General features: G+C 33.3%; 1 protein-coding gene across 1 annotated transcript; it reads left to right on the top strand.

Annotated features, from left to right (window-relative positions):
- Positions 1–3,042: 3,042 nt before the first annotated feature.
- Positions 3,043–4,945, top strand: LOC131620789 (6,7,8-trihydroxycoumarin synthase-like). Its single transcript, XM_058891954.1, has 2 exons — positions 3,043–4,080; positions 4,197–4,945. Exons 1-2 carry the CDS (start codon positions 3,172–3,174, stop codon positions 4,812–4,814), a joined length of 1,527 nt encoding a protein of 508 aa, XP_058747937.1. The 5' UTR covers positions 3,043–3,171; the 3' UTR covers positions 4,815–4,945.
- Positions 4,946–18,760: the final 13,815 nt, after the last annotated feature.

Raw genomic sequence — 18,760 nt, 5'->3', positions numbered from 1 at the left:
TGTCTTCGACATGCAAGATCTTCAATTGTGAGACTACCACGCGTCCTGTGAGAACTGCCAGAAAAACTGCCTGGAACTGCCTCTTAACTTCTACTGCCTCTCGACCTCCACTTCAGTTTCTACAGCAAAAAAACCTTAAGTCTTCGCATCCTTTTGGTTTGGTCGAACGCTGAAGCCTCTGATCATCTTTCTAGTCGAACAACTTCGACTACTAAGCGTTATTTGGTCGAACCACTTCGACCCAAATGGCAATGTAATTATTTAATTGAGGCCCAATTACCAATTTAGGGCCTTCTCACCAAATTGAGGCCCAATTGCCAATTTTGGGCCTTAGTTGCCCATTTATTTAGTAAGTCGAAATCCTAGGGTAACACATACACACAGTCCCAGAGTTTTCTGATAGATGAACATAATATGGATCAAGAGTATCAATAGCTTGAACACCGCCACTAGCACCACCACCTCTCGTCATGTTTAGGGTTCAAGAACAATGAATAACAGACTACAACAAACTATTTCGAGAGAGAATCGAAATAAGAAATGGAATCAAGACTACAGTTTCGAGAAAGAATCGAAACGTACAAAATTGATTCAAGGAGAATCAATCACAAAAGAGTCAAATACAAAACTGATTCAAGAAGAATCAAACGCAAACCTGATTCAAGAAGAATCAATCACTGAAGGTAGAAATTCAATAAGAACGAAGAACTGGATTCAACAATTGTACACAGCGGAAACAGAGCAGGTCGAACCTGCTCTGATACCATCTAAGCAATGGTGAACTCCATTGATGAAAACCTTGAGTTACTTACTATCAACATGAAAACAAAGAAGTTGAATGAAGAAGAAAATAATTCTGTTATTCATTGAGTGAAGAGATCAGTTACAATGGTTACACTATATATAGTAAGCTAAGTAGTGTAACAAACCTAACTGAAAATATAACTAACTAACAACCAAACTAGAGATACAGCTGGCATGTTAGTCAAAGTCTTCTTCTTTATTATCTGTTAATATGCAAACATGATTGAAAACGATAAAAAAGAAGGAAAAATAAGAAACAAATACATTGTGTAATGCAGGTGGTTGAGAACTCGGAGAAAAAAATGTAAGAGAAGCTCTAATGAGGCCATTCAAAATCTATAAATTTCAACATAGAAAAAATAACTATCTTTTATAGGCACAATGGTTGGCAAGTTTAACAACCACGATACTATAAAGATCAAAGATCATATCTAACAGTGCTCTGATCCTCTTCAGAGATGAAGAAATATTGAACTTTAAACTTCCCCAAACAAATTCAATTGAATTCGAGTATTCTCGTCTCACTCTTATCCCTGCAATGTAATTAACATTTTTAATACAAATAATCTCGTTTTACGATATCAAATTAAAATTAAGAAAAAAAGGATGGTGCACTACACTCTCATCCAATCATCCAATCACAATCATGTATCTTGTTAAATTAGACTGTAAATTTTAAAACACTTAAATGATTTGACACTTTAAAATATTCTAATTAAATAAATGTGTAATAATTCTCTACACTAGCATTGTACTAACTTTTAAACTTGTAAATTATAAATAAAAATAAAATAATAATAAAAATCTCCAAACATACATTTCAAATATTTTAAACAATAAATTAAAACTAAAATATAAAAGTATTGATCATAAAATTATTATTTTAATTTATCAAAAATAAATAACAAATTGCAAATGGATATAAACAGGACGGGTTCGGGGTGACTACTAATGATATCATTATTCAACTTGTTCCTATATTTTGTAATCAGATAAAACTCAAACTCAATCAAAGCGAATTTTCTCCATAAACTTGGGACGAGTTCGAGTGAGTATTCACAGATACAATTTATGTTGTGATGCCTAATTCTTGTGACATATTCTCAATAGACAGACTCCCTTAACAACACATATTCCTTGACCGCTCTCATTCATTTTTACATCAAAACTCCTCACTCCAAAGCTAATAGTAAAGACTTGGGGAAAATTGTTTAAGGTTGACCAAAAACCCATTCAATCTGACCCAATTCACATGCTCAATCTAGAAATTATGCTCCACTCACAAGCGTACATGTGGACCTTCATCCGTATATACCATATAGAAACAATGTCTCCCTTTTCATCTTAACCATTGATATGCATCCAACGGTTACCTGCAAATTATATAGAACAAACTGGTAAGAGTTCTAATTGACTTCTCTATATAAGAATAACCTTGAGTTATATTCAATATTCTTTTTACACACTTACAAAATTTCGCCTTATATAAACTGAAGCTTCAAGGCGGTGGTCATCTTTAACCTTTGTTTCAATACGGAACAATTACTAACATTTTTTAATTCTCATAATATGGTGAAGAAATTCTTAAACTTAAAAAATAAATAGAGTTGTAAAGTGGGTTAAAATTTAATTAAAAAACATTATTTTTTTCACTTTTTTATTTATAAGCCATAATTTTAAAAAAATAATTCAAATAGTTGAGAAAAAGTCAATTAATGTAATCACTTTAATTTCATAAATTTGACTTCAAATGTCTTATAATTTTTTGAATTGTAAACTTATTATCTTTTTATTTTAGATTGCTAATTTATTATAGGTTTTTAAATCATGAACTAATGTATGATATTTTTAATATTTTAAGTAGATTTACTTGTCATATATTTTGGTGCCTTTAAAATATTTTTTATTTATTAATTTTTATATTATTTAGTGAATATTTTAATTAATATTTTCTTAGAAAAATATTGACGGATATGCCTGCTCTTCAATATAAACAAAAATTCCACCAAATACATCCAATTTCTAATAGTAGATACAAATAATTCCACATAGGTCCAACAAAATCCAACTATAAGATATGATTTTAAAATAGCAATCAAACCAATTCCAATGATTCAACAACTACAGTATCTTCCAAATTCATTTTAGCTCTACAAGAGTATGAGTCATCCTTGAAAGTGAAACCATATCAAGCACAAATTAAACTCACTCAGTTCTTAAACTTTGTTGAGTATTATTTGATTATATGTCTTAGTCGGTATCCAAAACCAACAATTACATTTAATTTATGATCTCATTGGTGTATTCCTCCATAAATACACACTCATACCTATGAAATTATAATAGCATAATAGCTATCAATAATTCATGAACCAAAACATGTCACCCCTTGTTATCTTCCCTTTTGCTCTCTTCCTATTCATCTTCTTGTTCAAAAAACACAAAACAACATCTAATAATCCAACCCTTCCACCAGGCCCTAAAGGCCTTCCTTTCATTGGAAACTTACACCAACTTGATAGTTCAAATCTTGGTGTAAACTTCTATGAACTCTCAAAACAATATGGCTCTTTAATCTACCTTAAACTTGGTTCAAGACCAACACTTGTTGTTTCATCAGCTAAAATGGCCAAACAAGTCATGAAAACACACGACATCGAGTTCTGTAACCGACCCGCTTTAATCAGTCATATGAAACTCTCTTATAATGGACTGGATCAATTCTTTGCACCTTATAGAGAATATTGGAGACACACCAAAAAACTTTCCTTCATCCAATTTCTCAGTGTCAAGAGAGTAACAATGTATTCTTCAGTTCGAAAATACGAGGTGACTCAACTGATGAAGAAGATATCAGAGCAATATGTGCCCTCTAACAAACCTGTCAACCTGCATGATCTTCTTACTTGTCTTACAAGCGCGATCGTTTGTAGGACAGCGTTCGGGAGGAGGTTTGAAGAGGAAGGAACTGAGCGTAGCATGTTTCATGATTTGCTTAGAGAAGCGCAGGAAATGACGATTTCGTTCTTTTACACGGACTATTTACCGTTTCTTGGAGGTATTGTTGATAAGTTTACCGGATTGATGGGCCGTCTTGAGAAAACGTGTAAGTTTTTGGACGGATTTTTTCAGAGTATTGTTGATGAACATCTTGATCCTGAAAGGAAGAAGTTGCCTCCACATGAAGAGGATGTAATTGATGCTTTGATTGATTTGAAGAATGATCCTTACTGCTCAATGGATCTCAAATCTGAACACATCAAACCCTTGATCATGGTTAATAATTTTATTTTTCTTCACTCTCACAAATCGTTGCACCAACCATTTGCGCTATACGCAGATGGTTGTTATGTATACTAATAAAACATATTGTTCTTTTTTTAATATTGCAGAATATGTTATTGGCGGGAACAGACACAATTGCGGCCGCGGTAGTTTGGACTATGACTGCACTAATGAAGAATCCAAGAGTGATGAAGAAAGTACAAGAAGAGATTCGAAAAGTATTCGGAGCGAAGGGTTTTATAGAGGAAGAAGATACTCAAAAGCTTCCATATTTCAAAGCAGTAATAAAAGAAACCATGAGATTATACCCCGCTTTGCCGATACTTTTACCGAGAGAAACCATGAAAGAGTGTGAAATCGAAGGGTACATAATTCCCGACAAGACATTAGTGTTCGTGAACGCTTGGGCGATTCATAGAGATCCAGAGGCATGGAAGGATCCAGAAGAGTTTTATCCAGAGAGGTTCATAGGAAGTGATATAGATTTCAAAGGACAAGATTTCGAGCTGATTCCGTTTGGCTCGGGGCGAAGAGTTTGCCCCGGGTTAAACATGGGGGTTGCTACTGTGGACCTTTTACTTGCTAATCTTTTATATATGTTTGATTGGGAAATGCCTGAAGGAGTAAAGAGGGAAGATATAGATCTTGATGGTCTTCCAGGACTTGTTCAACACAAGAAAAATCCTCTGTGCCTTGTTGCTAAGACTAGAATTGCATGTGCGTGATCTACAATGTGGAATGTTATGTTATATTTATGTTAAGAAAATAAAGCATGCATGTTGTGACTAGCTTAAGCTATTACTATACCATTTCCCTTGTATTATAAGTTCTTAGAAATAAAAATCATCTTCCTTTATTGAGTTTTTTAGAGAATAAGTGGAACTAGAGATTAAAAACTACGTAAATGTAATTGAATGTCTCTGTATAACTATTAATTGAACTTAGTTAACGATATTATAAAAAATCATATTCTACATTTTAAATTTTAGATTTCAAATATATAAAAGAAGTCCAAAAAATATTATTGTCTCAGTTCAATCACAGTTACTATTCATCTGGATTGTAAAATTCAAAAATATTGTCTAGATTTCGAAATTCGAATAGGGTAAAATTGGTAAATAAAATATCCTGAGTATTTTTTTAATAGGCAATGAAAACATTCAAGAGAGTATATGGGATACTCTACATGAAACAAACAGAAAACTCCTACGTCCTAAAACAAAGGAGCGGTAGGATATATTCTAAGTGTGAAAGTTACAAGAGTTTTGAATTTTATAATTGAAATTTAACCACATCCACACATTACCAACTATCTCCGACATACAATCATCAAAGCTAAACGACCCACCTTTAAAGATGATCGCATTACGCTTCAACCAAATACTCCAAGCCGTCGATAACCAAATAACCGCCACAATCGATCTTTTGGAAAAACTCTTCACCTTATCGCAATGAAAAAAGAAACTTTTGAATTCCGTCAACGATAACTCCTTGATCGAGTCAATCCACTCGTAAACTTTCCTCCAAATTCACGATGCTATCGGGCAAAGACCCAAAAGGTTCAAACACAACACACAAGATAAATCAATACTATCCATCAAAATATCCTCTTCTTTAATTGATACTTTGTCACGATTTTATTAAGAATAATTCTCCTCCGAACACATGCAGTTTAGCCGACACTTTTGCCTTCCATAAATGATTCAAAGCAGTAACAATTTTCGCCAGAAGCGGAGGACCGTCCAAGAAAGTGCTGAACCAGCGGAAGCACCACTGCACCGTGAATATCCTGTCCAGACCTCTTGACCAAGAGTAACTGTCCAGTACACCTTCTCCCTTCATAACAGTATCTGAAACCGAAACATAAAAATTATTCCATAGTTGCAACATAATTCTGCATTTCTGCTACTATCGGTTAGCAATTCTGCAAAATTCCATGACCGCTCATGTTCAAACCAAGAACCCATGACTGCCACCATAATCTTATCGTCACCGCTTCTACAAAAATTTCTAGAAAAGTCTCCACTAAAGATTGACTACCAACCCATTTAGCATACTAAAAAAGTGTTTCCAATCCATTTCCCACACAACAATTTACCTAACCTGCAAAATTATTTTCCAAGAATGTATTTGGGATGGAAAGGAGAGAAGGACTTTGAAAAAATAAAAGGATTAGGAGGAAATAATTAAATGATTTTGTTTGAGAGGATTTTAAAGGGTTTGGTTTTATTCACAACACCAAAAATTTCTAATTTGAGGAACTCAAAATTTATATTGAAGAAGAGATTTGGAGGGTTTTTGGAAGACTTTCATAAATTTATAAAATATTTTTTATATTGTTATAGTATTCAAAAAATTAAAAATATAATAATGATATATATATTTTTTATCATTCTATACAAAATTATTTTTAAAAAATATCACATATTTTTTTAGGTGAAGTCTAAGGTGAAGGTTTAATTAAGTCTTTCACCGGTGACACCCCTAAAATATACGGTTGGATTTGATCAACGCTTCAAACTTATTATAATTAAAAATAAAAATATTTCCACAATCCCACACACAATTATTATCTTCCACTGTAACTAAACATGTAACTTCTCTTTTTATCATTTATAATAATCATTAACCTCCACTTGAAAACAAAACACACTAATATTCATAGTTCATCTTAAGTTTTTTCCAGAAAAACTAAAGATTTTTTAAAACAATACTCAATTTTTGTTTTCTTTTTGAAATAAAAAAAGACATGTTTTATTCTTCTCTTTAATTGATACCTACAATCGCTTTTATGTAAAATCTCCATGTTAAAACAAAACAATAATTCTAATAGTAATTGCACATAATTTTCTTCGTTCAAAAAGCATAGAAAATTTGGAAAAAATTAGAAGAACATATATTACAATATTTTTTATTTCTATTATAAGATACGGTGATCAACAAGAATTCCACAAAATTTTTATTAAAGTAACATATTCAATATTCACACTATTAGAGTTTTAAAATGTTTTTAATTATTGTATTTTGTTTCAAGAGATTAAAGATAAAAACAAAAGTTACAGGTTTAGTTATATTGAAAGAAAATTGTGTGTGAGACTCTGCAAATTAATTATAATAGTTTTAAAGCGTTGATCAAATCTAATTATACCTTTTAAAATGTTCACCGATGAGGGACTTAATTAAATTCTCATCCTAGACTTCACCATTTTTTTATATATTTTATAAAAATTTGTTTTCGGACGTCTCCACCTTTTGGAATATAGGATGAGGTTGGAGTAGAAATTTTCAGCACCTCCCGAGTGCTTTTAGAATATAGGATGAGGTTGGAGTAGAAATTTTCAGCAATGAAAAGACAATGATGGCGGACAAAATGTGCCCCATTTATCTTTCTTTTCAGCTCTATCTTAATTATTATGACTAAATATAATGTAATATTTTGACACCTCACTTTCAATAATTTTTTTCATTTTTATTGTTTAAATTTGATACATTAAATAATTATTTTCATCCTCAACTTATTTGACTAGGAATAATATAATTTAGACAATTTCTTTGAAGATCTATATAGGATAAAAAACATTTATGAAAAATTCTAAAATACCCTTTGAATATACATATTCGAAGGCACTCACAAAAATTTGAGATTTTGATTAATTCGGATATGCATATTCGACCCCAAAAAAAATTTAGGGCATTAATTAATTAGAATATGTATCTCTGAATTAATCAAAATCTCAAATTTCTATTAATTTTATTTCAAAAAATATTTATTTATTATACAGTTATAATATAATTAAAGTGAGTTATTATGAATAACGAATAACTTAAATACAAATTGTTATAAATTTTAATTTACAAATAAAAAATAAAGAGATTAAATAAAATTTTAATTTTGTAATAAATTATTTGTCAAATTTTAAAAACAATGTGTTGATTTAAATATTTATTCCTTAAATTATATATTCTCTTTAATTAATTTTATAAATGTTAATTTTGTCCGTTTTAATTATTATCTAAAATTGTTGTCATAATATATACTATCTTTGACCGTTTTAATTAAATAGTTTTTATTTAAAAGTTGAGGAATTAATAACTTATTTTAGGATATTTATTGTGAAAATAAATAGAAAAATTGTATTTAAAGATAATTTATTTAAATTTTTAATAATTTAAAAATTGTTGTTTTTAATGTGAAATTTTCTTTCTGAAAAATAAAATATTTTATATTTAATTTTACAAAGATAGTATATATATTACTATCTAAAATCTAGAAGAACCAAATAATTTATTTTCTCAATATTTTTCTTTAATTAATTATAAATTTTAATTTTGTAAAATTTTTCTTAAGTTTTATATAAAAATAATGTGTTAATTTAAATATTTTTTAAATATTTATTAGGCTAATAATATTATTATATCTTGATTATAATGGTATATATTTAATAATATATTTTGATTAATACAATTTATTATACTATTAATTATATTGATTCACCTTGATTTTAATTTTTTAATAAATATTAGATTATTTCAGATATGCATATCCGAAAAACTCTAATACCAAAAATTAGAATATTTTTTATATGCATATCCAAAGACACCCATTTTACAAAAAAAAAAAATTGACTTGTGATATGCATATCCGAAGACAAAAAAGGTGTCTTCGAATATGCATATTCGAAATCACCATTTTTTAAAGAAAAATGTGTCTTCAAAAATGCACATCCAAAATATAAGGGTATTTTGAAATTTTCACACCGTTGATATGTGACTATGTATACGAGTGCATAGAAAAACTGTCATAATTTAATAGGGGTGACAAACGCCGTTGTGACAACACTCGTTTTACTTACTTTTTCATGAAACAAATTAAATAGTATGGCATTCTCTAATATATTGATTTTGTCCTGCACCATTTTTTAGGTTTTTATAGACACGCAAATTAACTTTAAATTTTATAATTTTTAAGCTCAAACTATATAATGTCTGCAGGTTCATCTAACTCCACTTTTTTTCCATGGCGAACCAAGATTTAATACTCGCATCCTCAATTATCTTTGCTCCGTCCTATCCATTTTTTATGGGGCAAGCATGCTCACAAGAAAACAATTGATCGAGTAAAAACTCGTAAAATAAGTACTATCATAGACACAAGTGATTATTCATTCAGATAAACGGACATTGATACCTTAGCACCCTCCCACTTCATACTCATACTATGTTTATATATTATCATTTATATTAGAAAAATGTTTATTTGTAAGAAAAAAGTGAAAACGAGAAAGGCATAAATAACTCTCAACCATTCATCATCACCACTATTCCATGATTTCTATTCAAAAAGAAATTAAATTTATAATAAATTGAAAATTTATAATAACTCTCAACCGATGGAGAAAACATATGCAATTATTTTTTGGCTTTCATGAAACCCTAGAAGTAGTTACTGACGAAAATTGGTATCAGAGATCGTGTTTCCAGGGAACGTGAATCAATTACTGCAAAGATGAATGGTACTAATGGCATTCTGAATTCGCTTTGAATGCTTGACAGAAAAAATTGGATCCGATGGAGAAAACATATGCAATCATTTTTTGGCTTTCATGAAACCCTAGAAGTAGTTACTAACGATGTTCCTGTGCTGGCTGCAAATGCATCTGACGCATAAAAAACAATCCACAATGAAGCCAAGAAGAAGGATTGCAAGGGTGCGTATTGCATTCTAACCGCGATTAATACTGTAAATTTTGACAAAATTTCTCATGCTGAATTGGCGAAGGAGGCATGGGATATTCTTGTCAAATATTATGAAGGAGGTGGGAAAGTCAAGGTTGTCAAGTTGCAGACCTTGCGTCGATAATATGAATTATTGTCGATGGGAGAAGACAAAAAGATTGTAGAGTATGTGTCAAAGGTGCAAAAAAACGTCCATCTCAAGAAGGGTTGTGGTGAAACCCTAACTGATAAGATGATAGTTGAAAAGGTAATGCGTATGTTGAATGTAACACCCCAAATCTACCCCGCAATTAACAGGAAAATCAGAGTGCAAAATCTTAAAATAATCCGAACGAAATGATTCGAGGGTTACATTTAAACAACTAATATCACATTCACGTATTATGCTCATCAACATGGATACATAACATATATAAAGGAGGGCAATATCCAATGCATTAATCATCATTTCCAAAAAGTAATCACATCGCAGCGGAAATCAAATATCAACAACAATCTGAGTCATAAACATCAAGGCCAACATGGCACAATATATCCAACAGATCTCAACATAACATAATGACGAAATCCAACAAGGAATAAACAATAAGAAACAAGACATAAGCAAGTAATCCAACATCCCCCCGAGTGCTACGTATCAGAGCATCGACACACCGATTCGAGCTATAAGGCACAAGACTACTCCTCGTCATTACCTGCACGTTACCAATGGAGGGTAACATTCAAACAGAAGGGGTGAGATATCATTCATTATAAAGAAACGTATGATAATATTCAAAGCAGAGAAATAATCATACATTGGTCACCACTTCTTGACGTATATCACTTACTACAATTCACATTGTTCAACATCTTACCAACAACAATAATATCAATCTCAATTAAGGCACACATAGTCAATTATCACATATAATCAACAAAACAACCATCACCTCGACACAAGTTAACATTCATGTTATGGACACACAAATATCCAATTACGACTCATCATACAACTCCACTTATGCAACTCAAACAATGCAAATGCATGTGGTGCCATTGGAGTAAACTCCCGTCTCAAATAGTTGCCATTGGGCCGTCTCAAACAATTGCCACAAGGGCTGTCTCAAACATTTGCCACAAGGCCCGCCTCAAACATTTTCAACAAGGGCCGTCTCAAACAATGCAATGAATGTGACTCAATGATGCACATTCTTAAATCACACTTAAACGACATAATCGACTCGAATAACATATTCCACTTAAACGACATGATCAGGTTAAACGACATGATCAGGTTAAACGACATAGTCAATTTCGAACCTCCAACGTCAACAACAATTAAATTCAAGAATGAGAGTCCAAAAGAGTTTCCAAGGATATTCATAGCATATACTAATGAAAGACGGCAATTAAAGCTTCACGAAGGTTCAAACGGAATATAGAAAAGAGTTACGGTTCAAAAGATACATCATTTCAAAGTTTGAACAAGTTTTGTAACACAGGGTCCACTTAACGGAGAACTAGCGAAGGGGTCCATAAGAGAAATACAAACAAGGTCCGCTTGGCGGAGCACTAGCGACTCGCAACAGAAGCGAAATGCAAAGCAAGGTCCGTTTAGCGGACTAGCTCCGCTCAACGGAGGCGCGATTGTGTAGAAACTCAATATCAGTATCAGACCTACATAATCCCCTCCCATCCCCCATAACTCATTCTAAACATCAATTAAACAGGTATAAATACAAAATCTATCATCCTTCACCATCAAACATCAATTAAAACACATTTCAAATCATAAATTCATGCATTTTGTTCATAAACCCTAACATCTCTACATATAACTTCCATGGATATAAACATACAATCAAATCTCACCCAAAACACCATCATACATCCCTTTAGCATGAAGGAATCCCACCCTTACCTTAGGTTAGGATTGAAGCCAACTCTATGAACTTGAATCTTGGAATCCTCCCTTTCTCTTCTCTTCACTCTCCTTTTCTATTTTCCAATTTTGTGAAAAATGAGTTTCTATCCTCTAAACCTCTAAAACCCTTGTTTTGGTTAATCTTACTATCTTTCTCATAATGCTAATGGGCCTTAAATCACACCCTACACTTACTAATGCTATCTCAAGCCCAATAACTCTCCTAATTCATCAACTTATATTATTTATTATAAAAACCCAATAAATAACACCAATATCACATAAGCACCTAATTAGCGCCTAATTAGTAAAATAAAACACATAGCATAACATGACATAATTAAATAAAATACGCAAACAAAAAACGGGCGTTACATTGAACTCTCACTTTGATCACATTATCGTAGCTATCCAAGAATCTAATCAACTTGAAACCCTAAAACTGGAAGATTTGGTTGGTTCGTTGGAAGCGCATGAGATTAGGATTGTCGAAAGGAAAGGAGTTCAAGATTGGATACAAGATTTGCAGGCTTAGTCATGGAAAAATAATGGTGGTTCCAACAAATTCAAAGTCAAGGTCGACAAGACTCAGGGCAAGAAGTCTTGTTCGAACCCTCTCAAGCATCAGGTCGATGATAGAGCTTCTGAATCCTCGAAAGGGGGAGGAGGAAACTATCGAAAGGACAAAGAAGATATAAAAGGTAAAGGTGTGCAGTTCTATTACTGTGAGAAGTGGGGTCACTTGTCTAAACATTGTTGGTATAGGAAAGACCATGGATCGAAAAAAGGCAAGGACAAAGGAGGGAACTTTGCACGCCAAGATTTAGATGATTATGAAGGTATGGTGGTTATGGCTGCAGTTACAGATAACCATGTCGAATCTAAGATCTGGTTTCTTAACTCAGGCTTCTCGAATCACATAGCTGGTCAAAAGGTGTGGTAGGCAGATTTCAAAGAATCGAAGAACAACAAGGTAAAACTTGCTGATAATAGTTCGTTGCAAACAGAAGGTACTGGAAACATAGTTTTTCAAATGAGTAATGGAGGGAAAGCTATGATCATAGATGTGCTCTATGTACCTGGTATGAAGTGAAACCTACTAAGTGTTAGACAACTGGTTGAAAAAGGTTTCTCAGTTGTCATGAAAGATGGGGTTTTAAAATTGTTCGACACCTAAAACAATTTGGTCTTGAAATCTCCTCTATTGAAGAACAGGACACTGATCAATGCATCTTTATACATATTCTCCTATATTTTTACTTAGGCATTTCTTTACTTTATTTTGATTATTCTTATGTTTTTATATTTTATTTTATTTTTGGTTTAATTTGATTTACGCACCTTATTTTTCAGCTTTAGCAATCTGCACGAAAACGATCATAACTGGAGTTCCGGGAATCCGTTTGTGGCGTTCTAATAATCGCCGGAAATCTAAGAGAGAAATCTACGACTTTCGTGTTGGAGTCGAAGTCAGATTCGGAGCATATTTTTCCAGAATTTTGTTTGAAGCTGCAGGCACTAGTTTTATAAGTTTTGGGTCGTTAGTTTTGGGTCTGGGTGATGTTTGTTTGACCCAGTTGGGTTATGACCCGAATTTCCTTTTGTCTTCTCTTTAGTCTAGGTCTGGCCGTACAGTGGAATATCACAATACACTATTCACGATTCATCTTTGAAAACTTTTGGCTTTTACGAACCGTATGGATAGCTAAGTTCTTCAGAGTCAATCTGCTGTAATCGCGTTCCAACGCTTTGAGGTTTATACTTTATCAATTTAATTCGTTTCTCTTTCAATACTAATCTATGAATTGCATTTGCTTAATTTGTGTATACATGGAATTGTGTTGATTAAATTCGTAAGATTGCATCCCTAACTTTTATTCGCCGTTACGTCGCTTTGTCGTTAATTTGCGTTTGTAATTTGTGTTTGCTTAATTCACGAGGGCTTAATCCGTTTGCTTTATTCGGAATATAGGCATATCAATCTAGTTTATGTCTTTTGCGCTTGCCAATTGATATAGAAATCGAATAGAGATCGAAGCCGCTTAGGGATTTGGTAAGGTAGAAACCTATGATAAGCTGGAACCGAAAACACTAGATTGGCTTAATTTATAATCACTTATTTTTAATCGCTTAATTCTTTGTTCCTTAAAATCGATCCTAAAACCAAACCCCCATTAATCGTTACAGTAATTAGTTAATAAGAACAACAATCCTTGTGAGACGATATCTGAGTTAATTTGTCGCTGTACTACGTTTTTGAAAAACTACTCGTTTTTGATCCGCGCGCGACAGCGGATCAGACACTTAAGACCATGATCAGTTTGACTGAAGTACAGTGTATAAAAACTGTTGTCGACCACAAGGATAGTTGGTTGTGGCATTTGAGGTTTGGAAATTTGAACTTTCGATTAATTAGTCATTTGATTACTCAAGATATGGTTACTTGTATTCCAAGTCTTGAGATGCCTGACAAATTCTGTGAAGGTTGCTTAGTAAAAAATTAATCAAGAAATTATTTTTCTTCGATTATGCCAATGAGATCATCCTGCATACTCGAAGTGGTACACTCAGATGTATGTGGTCCATTTGAAGAACATACCCTTGGTGGAAACATATATTTTGTTTCGTCTATCTATGAGTTTAGTCGAAAACAAGAGTGAAAAGAAGATTAAAGTTCTGTGAACAAATGGAGGTGGCGATTACACATCCAAGATGTTTGAAGATTTTTGTGCAGAACATGGTGTCGATAATAAGGTAATTGCGTCTGATACCCCTCGACATTATGGAATTGCAGAAAGAAGGAACATAACCATATTAGATATGGTGAGATGCATGTTGAAGCAGAAAAATATGCCAAAGTCCTTATGGGGTGAAGCTGTTTCGACTACAGTTTATATCCCGAACAGGTGCCCTACCAAGAAGTTGGAGAATAAGGCTTCTGAAGAAGTGTGGAGTGGAAAAAGACCATCAGTGAGTCATATGAAGATGTTTGGCTCCATGTGTTACAAGCATGTTCTTGATGCAAGAAGAAAAGCTTGATGACAAGAGTGAACCTATGATTCTGGTAGGATATCATAAGATTGGTGCATAAAGGCTATTCAATCCAATTAATGCAAAGATTGTGTTGAGTAGAGATATTGTGGTTGATGAAAAGTGTGTCTGGGATTGGAATTCGAGTAATTCAATTAATAAGTCATTGATGAGCTCTGACTTCAAAGAAGCAACTGCTGAAGTCGAAGTTAATGAAATTGTCGAAACTCAAGTCGAGGTCGAAGAAGTAGCCAACATTCCTGAAACAGTCAAATTCGAAGAGGGTGTGGCTGATACAAGTCAAAGACCTCAAAGAACTCGAATTCTTCAAGCAAGACTTCACGACTATGAAGTGGCTGGTGACAATGAAGTCACGCCAGATGGAGAATTAGTTCATTTTGCTTTACTTGCAGGTGCTGAACCAATCAACTATAGCGAGGCTTTAAAGATTCAACAGTGGAAGTTAGTTATGGTCGAAGAGTTACAGAAAATCGAAAGAAACAACACATGGGAGTTAGTCGAATTTCCAGCACATACAAAAGCTATCGACATAAAGTGGGTGTTCAAGTTGAAACACAATGTTGATGGATAGATAACAAGACATACAACAAGATTAGTAGTTCGAGGTTTTCTTAAAAAAGTAGGACTCGACTACTCTGAAGTATTTGCTCCAGTAGCAAGATTGGAGACTATTCGACTAGTAGTAGCCTTGGCATGCAACCAAGGTTGGTAGACATTTCATTTAGATGTAAAATCATCATTTCTGAATGGTCCTTTAGACGAAGAGGTCTATGTCTCACAACCTCCAGGGTTTGTGATTCAAAAGGAAGCGAGTAAAGTATATAAGTTTCACAAAACGCTCAATGGTTGCAAGCAAGCACATAGGGCATGAAACAAGAAGATCGAATCATACTAAGTTGAATTAGGATTTGTCAAATGCAAATCTGAGTTTGGTGTCTATGTTCAGGTTGTGGCACAAAACATAATAATTATCTGCTTATATTTCGATGACTTGCTGGTAACTGGAAATAGCTTGGAGAACTTGTCGAAGTTCAAAGAGCTGATGATGAAGGAATTTGAAATGTCGGATCTGGGAAAATTATCTTATTTCCTAGGTATGGAATTTCAAATGTTGAACAAGGTATGCTGCTACATCAAAGAAAGTATGTCAAAGAAATACTAAAGAGATTTAGAATTGATGATTAGAATCCTGCATCCTCACCTGTCGAAACAAACTTAAAGTTGGAGAAGCACGGAGAGGAAGACAAAGTCGATGTAACTTTGTTCAAGCCACTTGTCGGATCTCAAAGGTATGTGTGCAACAATCAAATTGATATAGGTTTCGCAGTCAGATTAGTGAGTAGACACATGTGTGAGCCAAGAGTGTCACACATGAAGGCTGCCAAAATAATTATAAGATACTTAAAAGGTTCGATAGACTATGGAATTCTATTTCGACGAGACTCTAAAAACAAAGAAGAAACTGTTGCTTATATTTCAGATGTTGGTTGGTGCGGAGAAAAGGAAGATCGAAGAAGTACAACTGGCCATTTATTTCAAGTATTTGGTGCCCCAATTACATGGTGTTTGAAGTAACAACCTGTGGTGGCATTATCATCATGTGAAGCTGAATATATAGCAGGATCCTATGGTGTGTGTCAAACAATTTGGATCTGATCGATACTTGAAGAAATGGAGGTCGAAGTGAAGAAACCTCTTGTGTTGTAAATCAACAACAAGTCAGCCATAAATCTTGCGAAGAATCCATTCTGTTAGTGCAAAAATCTAGCGAGGTATGTTGATGGCGTAGTTGAAGGAAAAGTTCCACAGATCAAGGGTTTGAACCCCACATATTGGGTATGTAAGGGAGCTTAGAAAGATGACAAAGAGAGATCAATGGATCAAGTTGTCAAGGAGGGAGAGTCGACACAACCTGGACAACGCGTCGACCCTAGTTCTGTCGACCATGCAGAAGATTGAGACTTAGAAAAATTGGTGATTAAGTTTACGCCGGGGGACAGCGTTGAAAGGAAGATTTGAGCGGGTAATTTGAAATTCAAACTTCAGCAGTTAGTGAAGACTTGGCTCTTAAAATGAGCGCCAGAAGCATAAGGAGCAGTTACGTAAGATCGTGCAGCCGGTCGTGTGGATTATAGGTAGTTATTTTGTAATCTGTAGGTAGTTATTTTATGGTATTATAAATAAGAGATCCCACAAAGGGGCTCGGTGTGTTCTCTTTTACTAAAAAATCACTTGTAGAAACTTCATATTCCTAGAGCGAGGAAGCAAAAGTTTTTCAAGAGTGCTAATGTACGTAAATCACCATTTTCACTTCAATGCAATTTCCTTATTTTTCTATCGTTCCTTTTGAACACTTTGTCTTATTTTCATTTACTTTTGAACTGTCTTTTTACATTGTAGTTTACATTGCTGAACACAATTCTATTACGATAATAGAGTTTACCAAGGATACATTCGTTGTGTATCTCTTTTGAACGGTATACTATCATGTTGGTCGTGAGTCACCTTCAGTTAGTATCATTAACGTCTTTTGTGGAAACTTAACTTGTTCAACTCTTTGTGGGGAACCGTCTTCTCATAGAGTCAGAAATTGTGTGGAATTGAACAAGTTAAACCTTAGTTACATTAGCACCTGTCTTAGGATCAACTAGTCGATCCTGCAAGTAACCCTTAGTTTATAGGCTTTGGGAGGACTAGCGGTTGTTTATCAATTTCCATAGTAAACACATTCCTGCATGGAAGGAGTAAGCATATCGAAGCCAGATTTCACTTCTTGAAGAAAAACGTAAATCGAGGTGAACTTGAAGTTAGACACTGCTCGAGTGAAGCACAATTGACCGACATTTTCACCAAAGGATTGAAGATCGAAAGATTGCTACATTTGAGAAGGAAATTAGAAATAATTCAGATTGACTATTTTTAGACTGTGTTCGACAACTTGAATTATAGGGGGTATGTTGAGATATTATTGAGATTGATATATTATTGATATAATATCAAATATAATCTAATATAATAATATCAAATATAATACAAGTTGTGTAAGTCCACGGCCAATTAGAGTTGTATGTAAATAGTCATAATCTCTATCATTATTTGTACAATTCGATTCAATAATATAATTCTATTTTCTTATTCTCTCTATTCTCTCCTTACTAAAAGTGTCTCATACACTAACAATAATACCCTAACAATAATACCCTGCCAAACGTGTCCATTATCTTTCTTATATTTGACCAAACCCACTACGGATAGATCCTACTTCAGTAGTAAGGTTTTCAGCTTGTTGAGATTTTATTAGAGACGGGATGAAGTTTATATTTCAAAAATGCATTTGATTTGATTTTTTTTAAGTTTTCATTAATATTTAATGGATTAGTAATTATTTTAACTCATTCATTACCATCCAAATCCATCTAGTAGCTGGATTAGGAAGGGTGTGAAGAACATTAGTGTTTTAACCTATAAATGGTGTTTGACTTGGTCAATGATCTTGTTCTATGAATGATGTGTTGATTCTAAATGTTCTTTTACAATCCATTTGCCTCTGATTGATTTCATTTGTTGTTTCTTTACTGCTTAATTTGAGGCTATATTTAATTAATAATTTACTTCTTAATTCTCATAAGTAAATCTCTTCCTATAGATTTTCCTTCTTCCAAAAAAAGCTGTACTCAAATCAGCCTTTCACTCAGTCTTGATGATTTGAAATTGAAACTCTATAAGTTCACAAGAGATTAGAAATGTGAACAAACATTAGTTGATCAAAACAAACATAGTGGAACAGTTTAGGTTGGGACTATCTTTCCTATTTTCCAACTTTTGTTCTTGTGCATCCTTTGTTCACCCTGCTTTCATGTCATTAACATGCTACATTTAAATTAAAAAAATATATTTGGCTTCAGATTGTATTTGTATCTCACTAACATGACATATGATACAATATTCTTTCAACTGCCAAAATGGATCCACTGCTGA

This window comes from Vicia villosa, linkage group LG7 (genome assembly GCF_029867415.1).
Source record: "Vicia villosa cultivar HV-30 ecotype Madison, WI linkage group LG7, Vvil1.0, whole genome shotgun sequence".
NCBI classification, from domain to species: domain Eukaryota; kingdom Viridiplantae; phylum Streptophyta; class Magnoliopsida; order Fabales; family Fabaceae; genus Vicia; species Vicia villosa.
The sequence above is the reverse complement of the archived record's forward strand: the minus strand, read 5'-3'. Positions and strand labels throughout refer to the sequence as shown.

Bases quoted from the DNA above. Each gene is read 5' to 3' on its own strand.
- LOC131620789 (XM_058891954.1), top strand. From the start codon at position 3,172: ATGAACCAAAACATGTCACCCCTTGTTATCTTCCCTTTTGCTCTCTTC. The intron at 4,081-4,196 runs GTTAATAATTTT...TTAATATTGCAG, and splicing joins ACATCAAACCCTTGATCATG to AATATGTTATTGGCGGGAAC.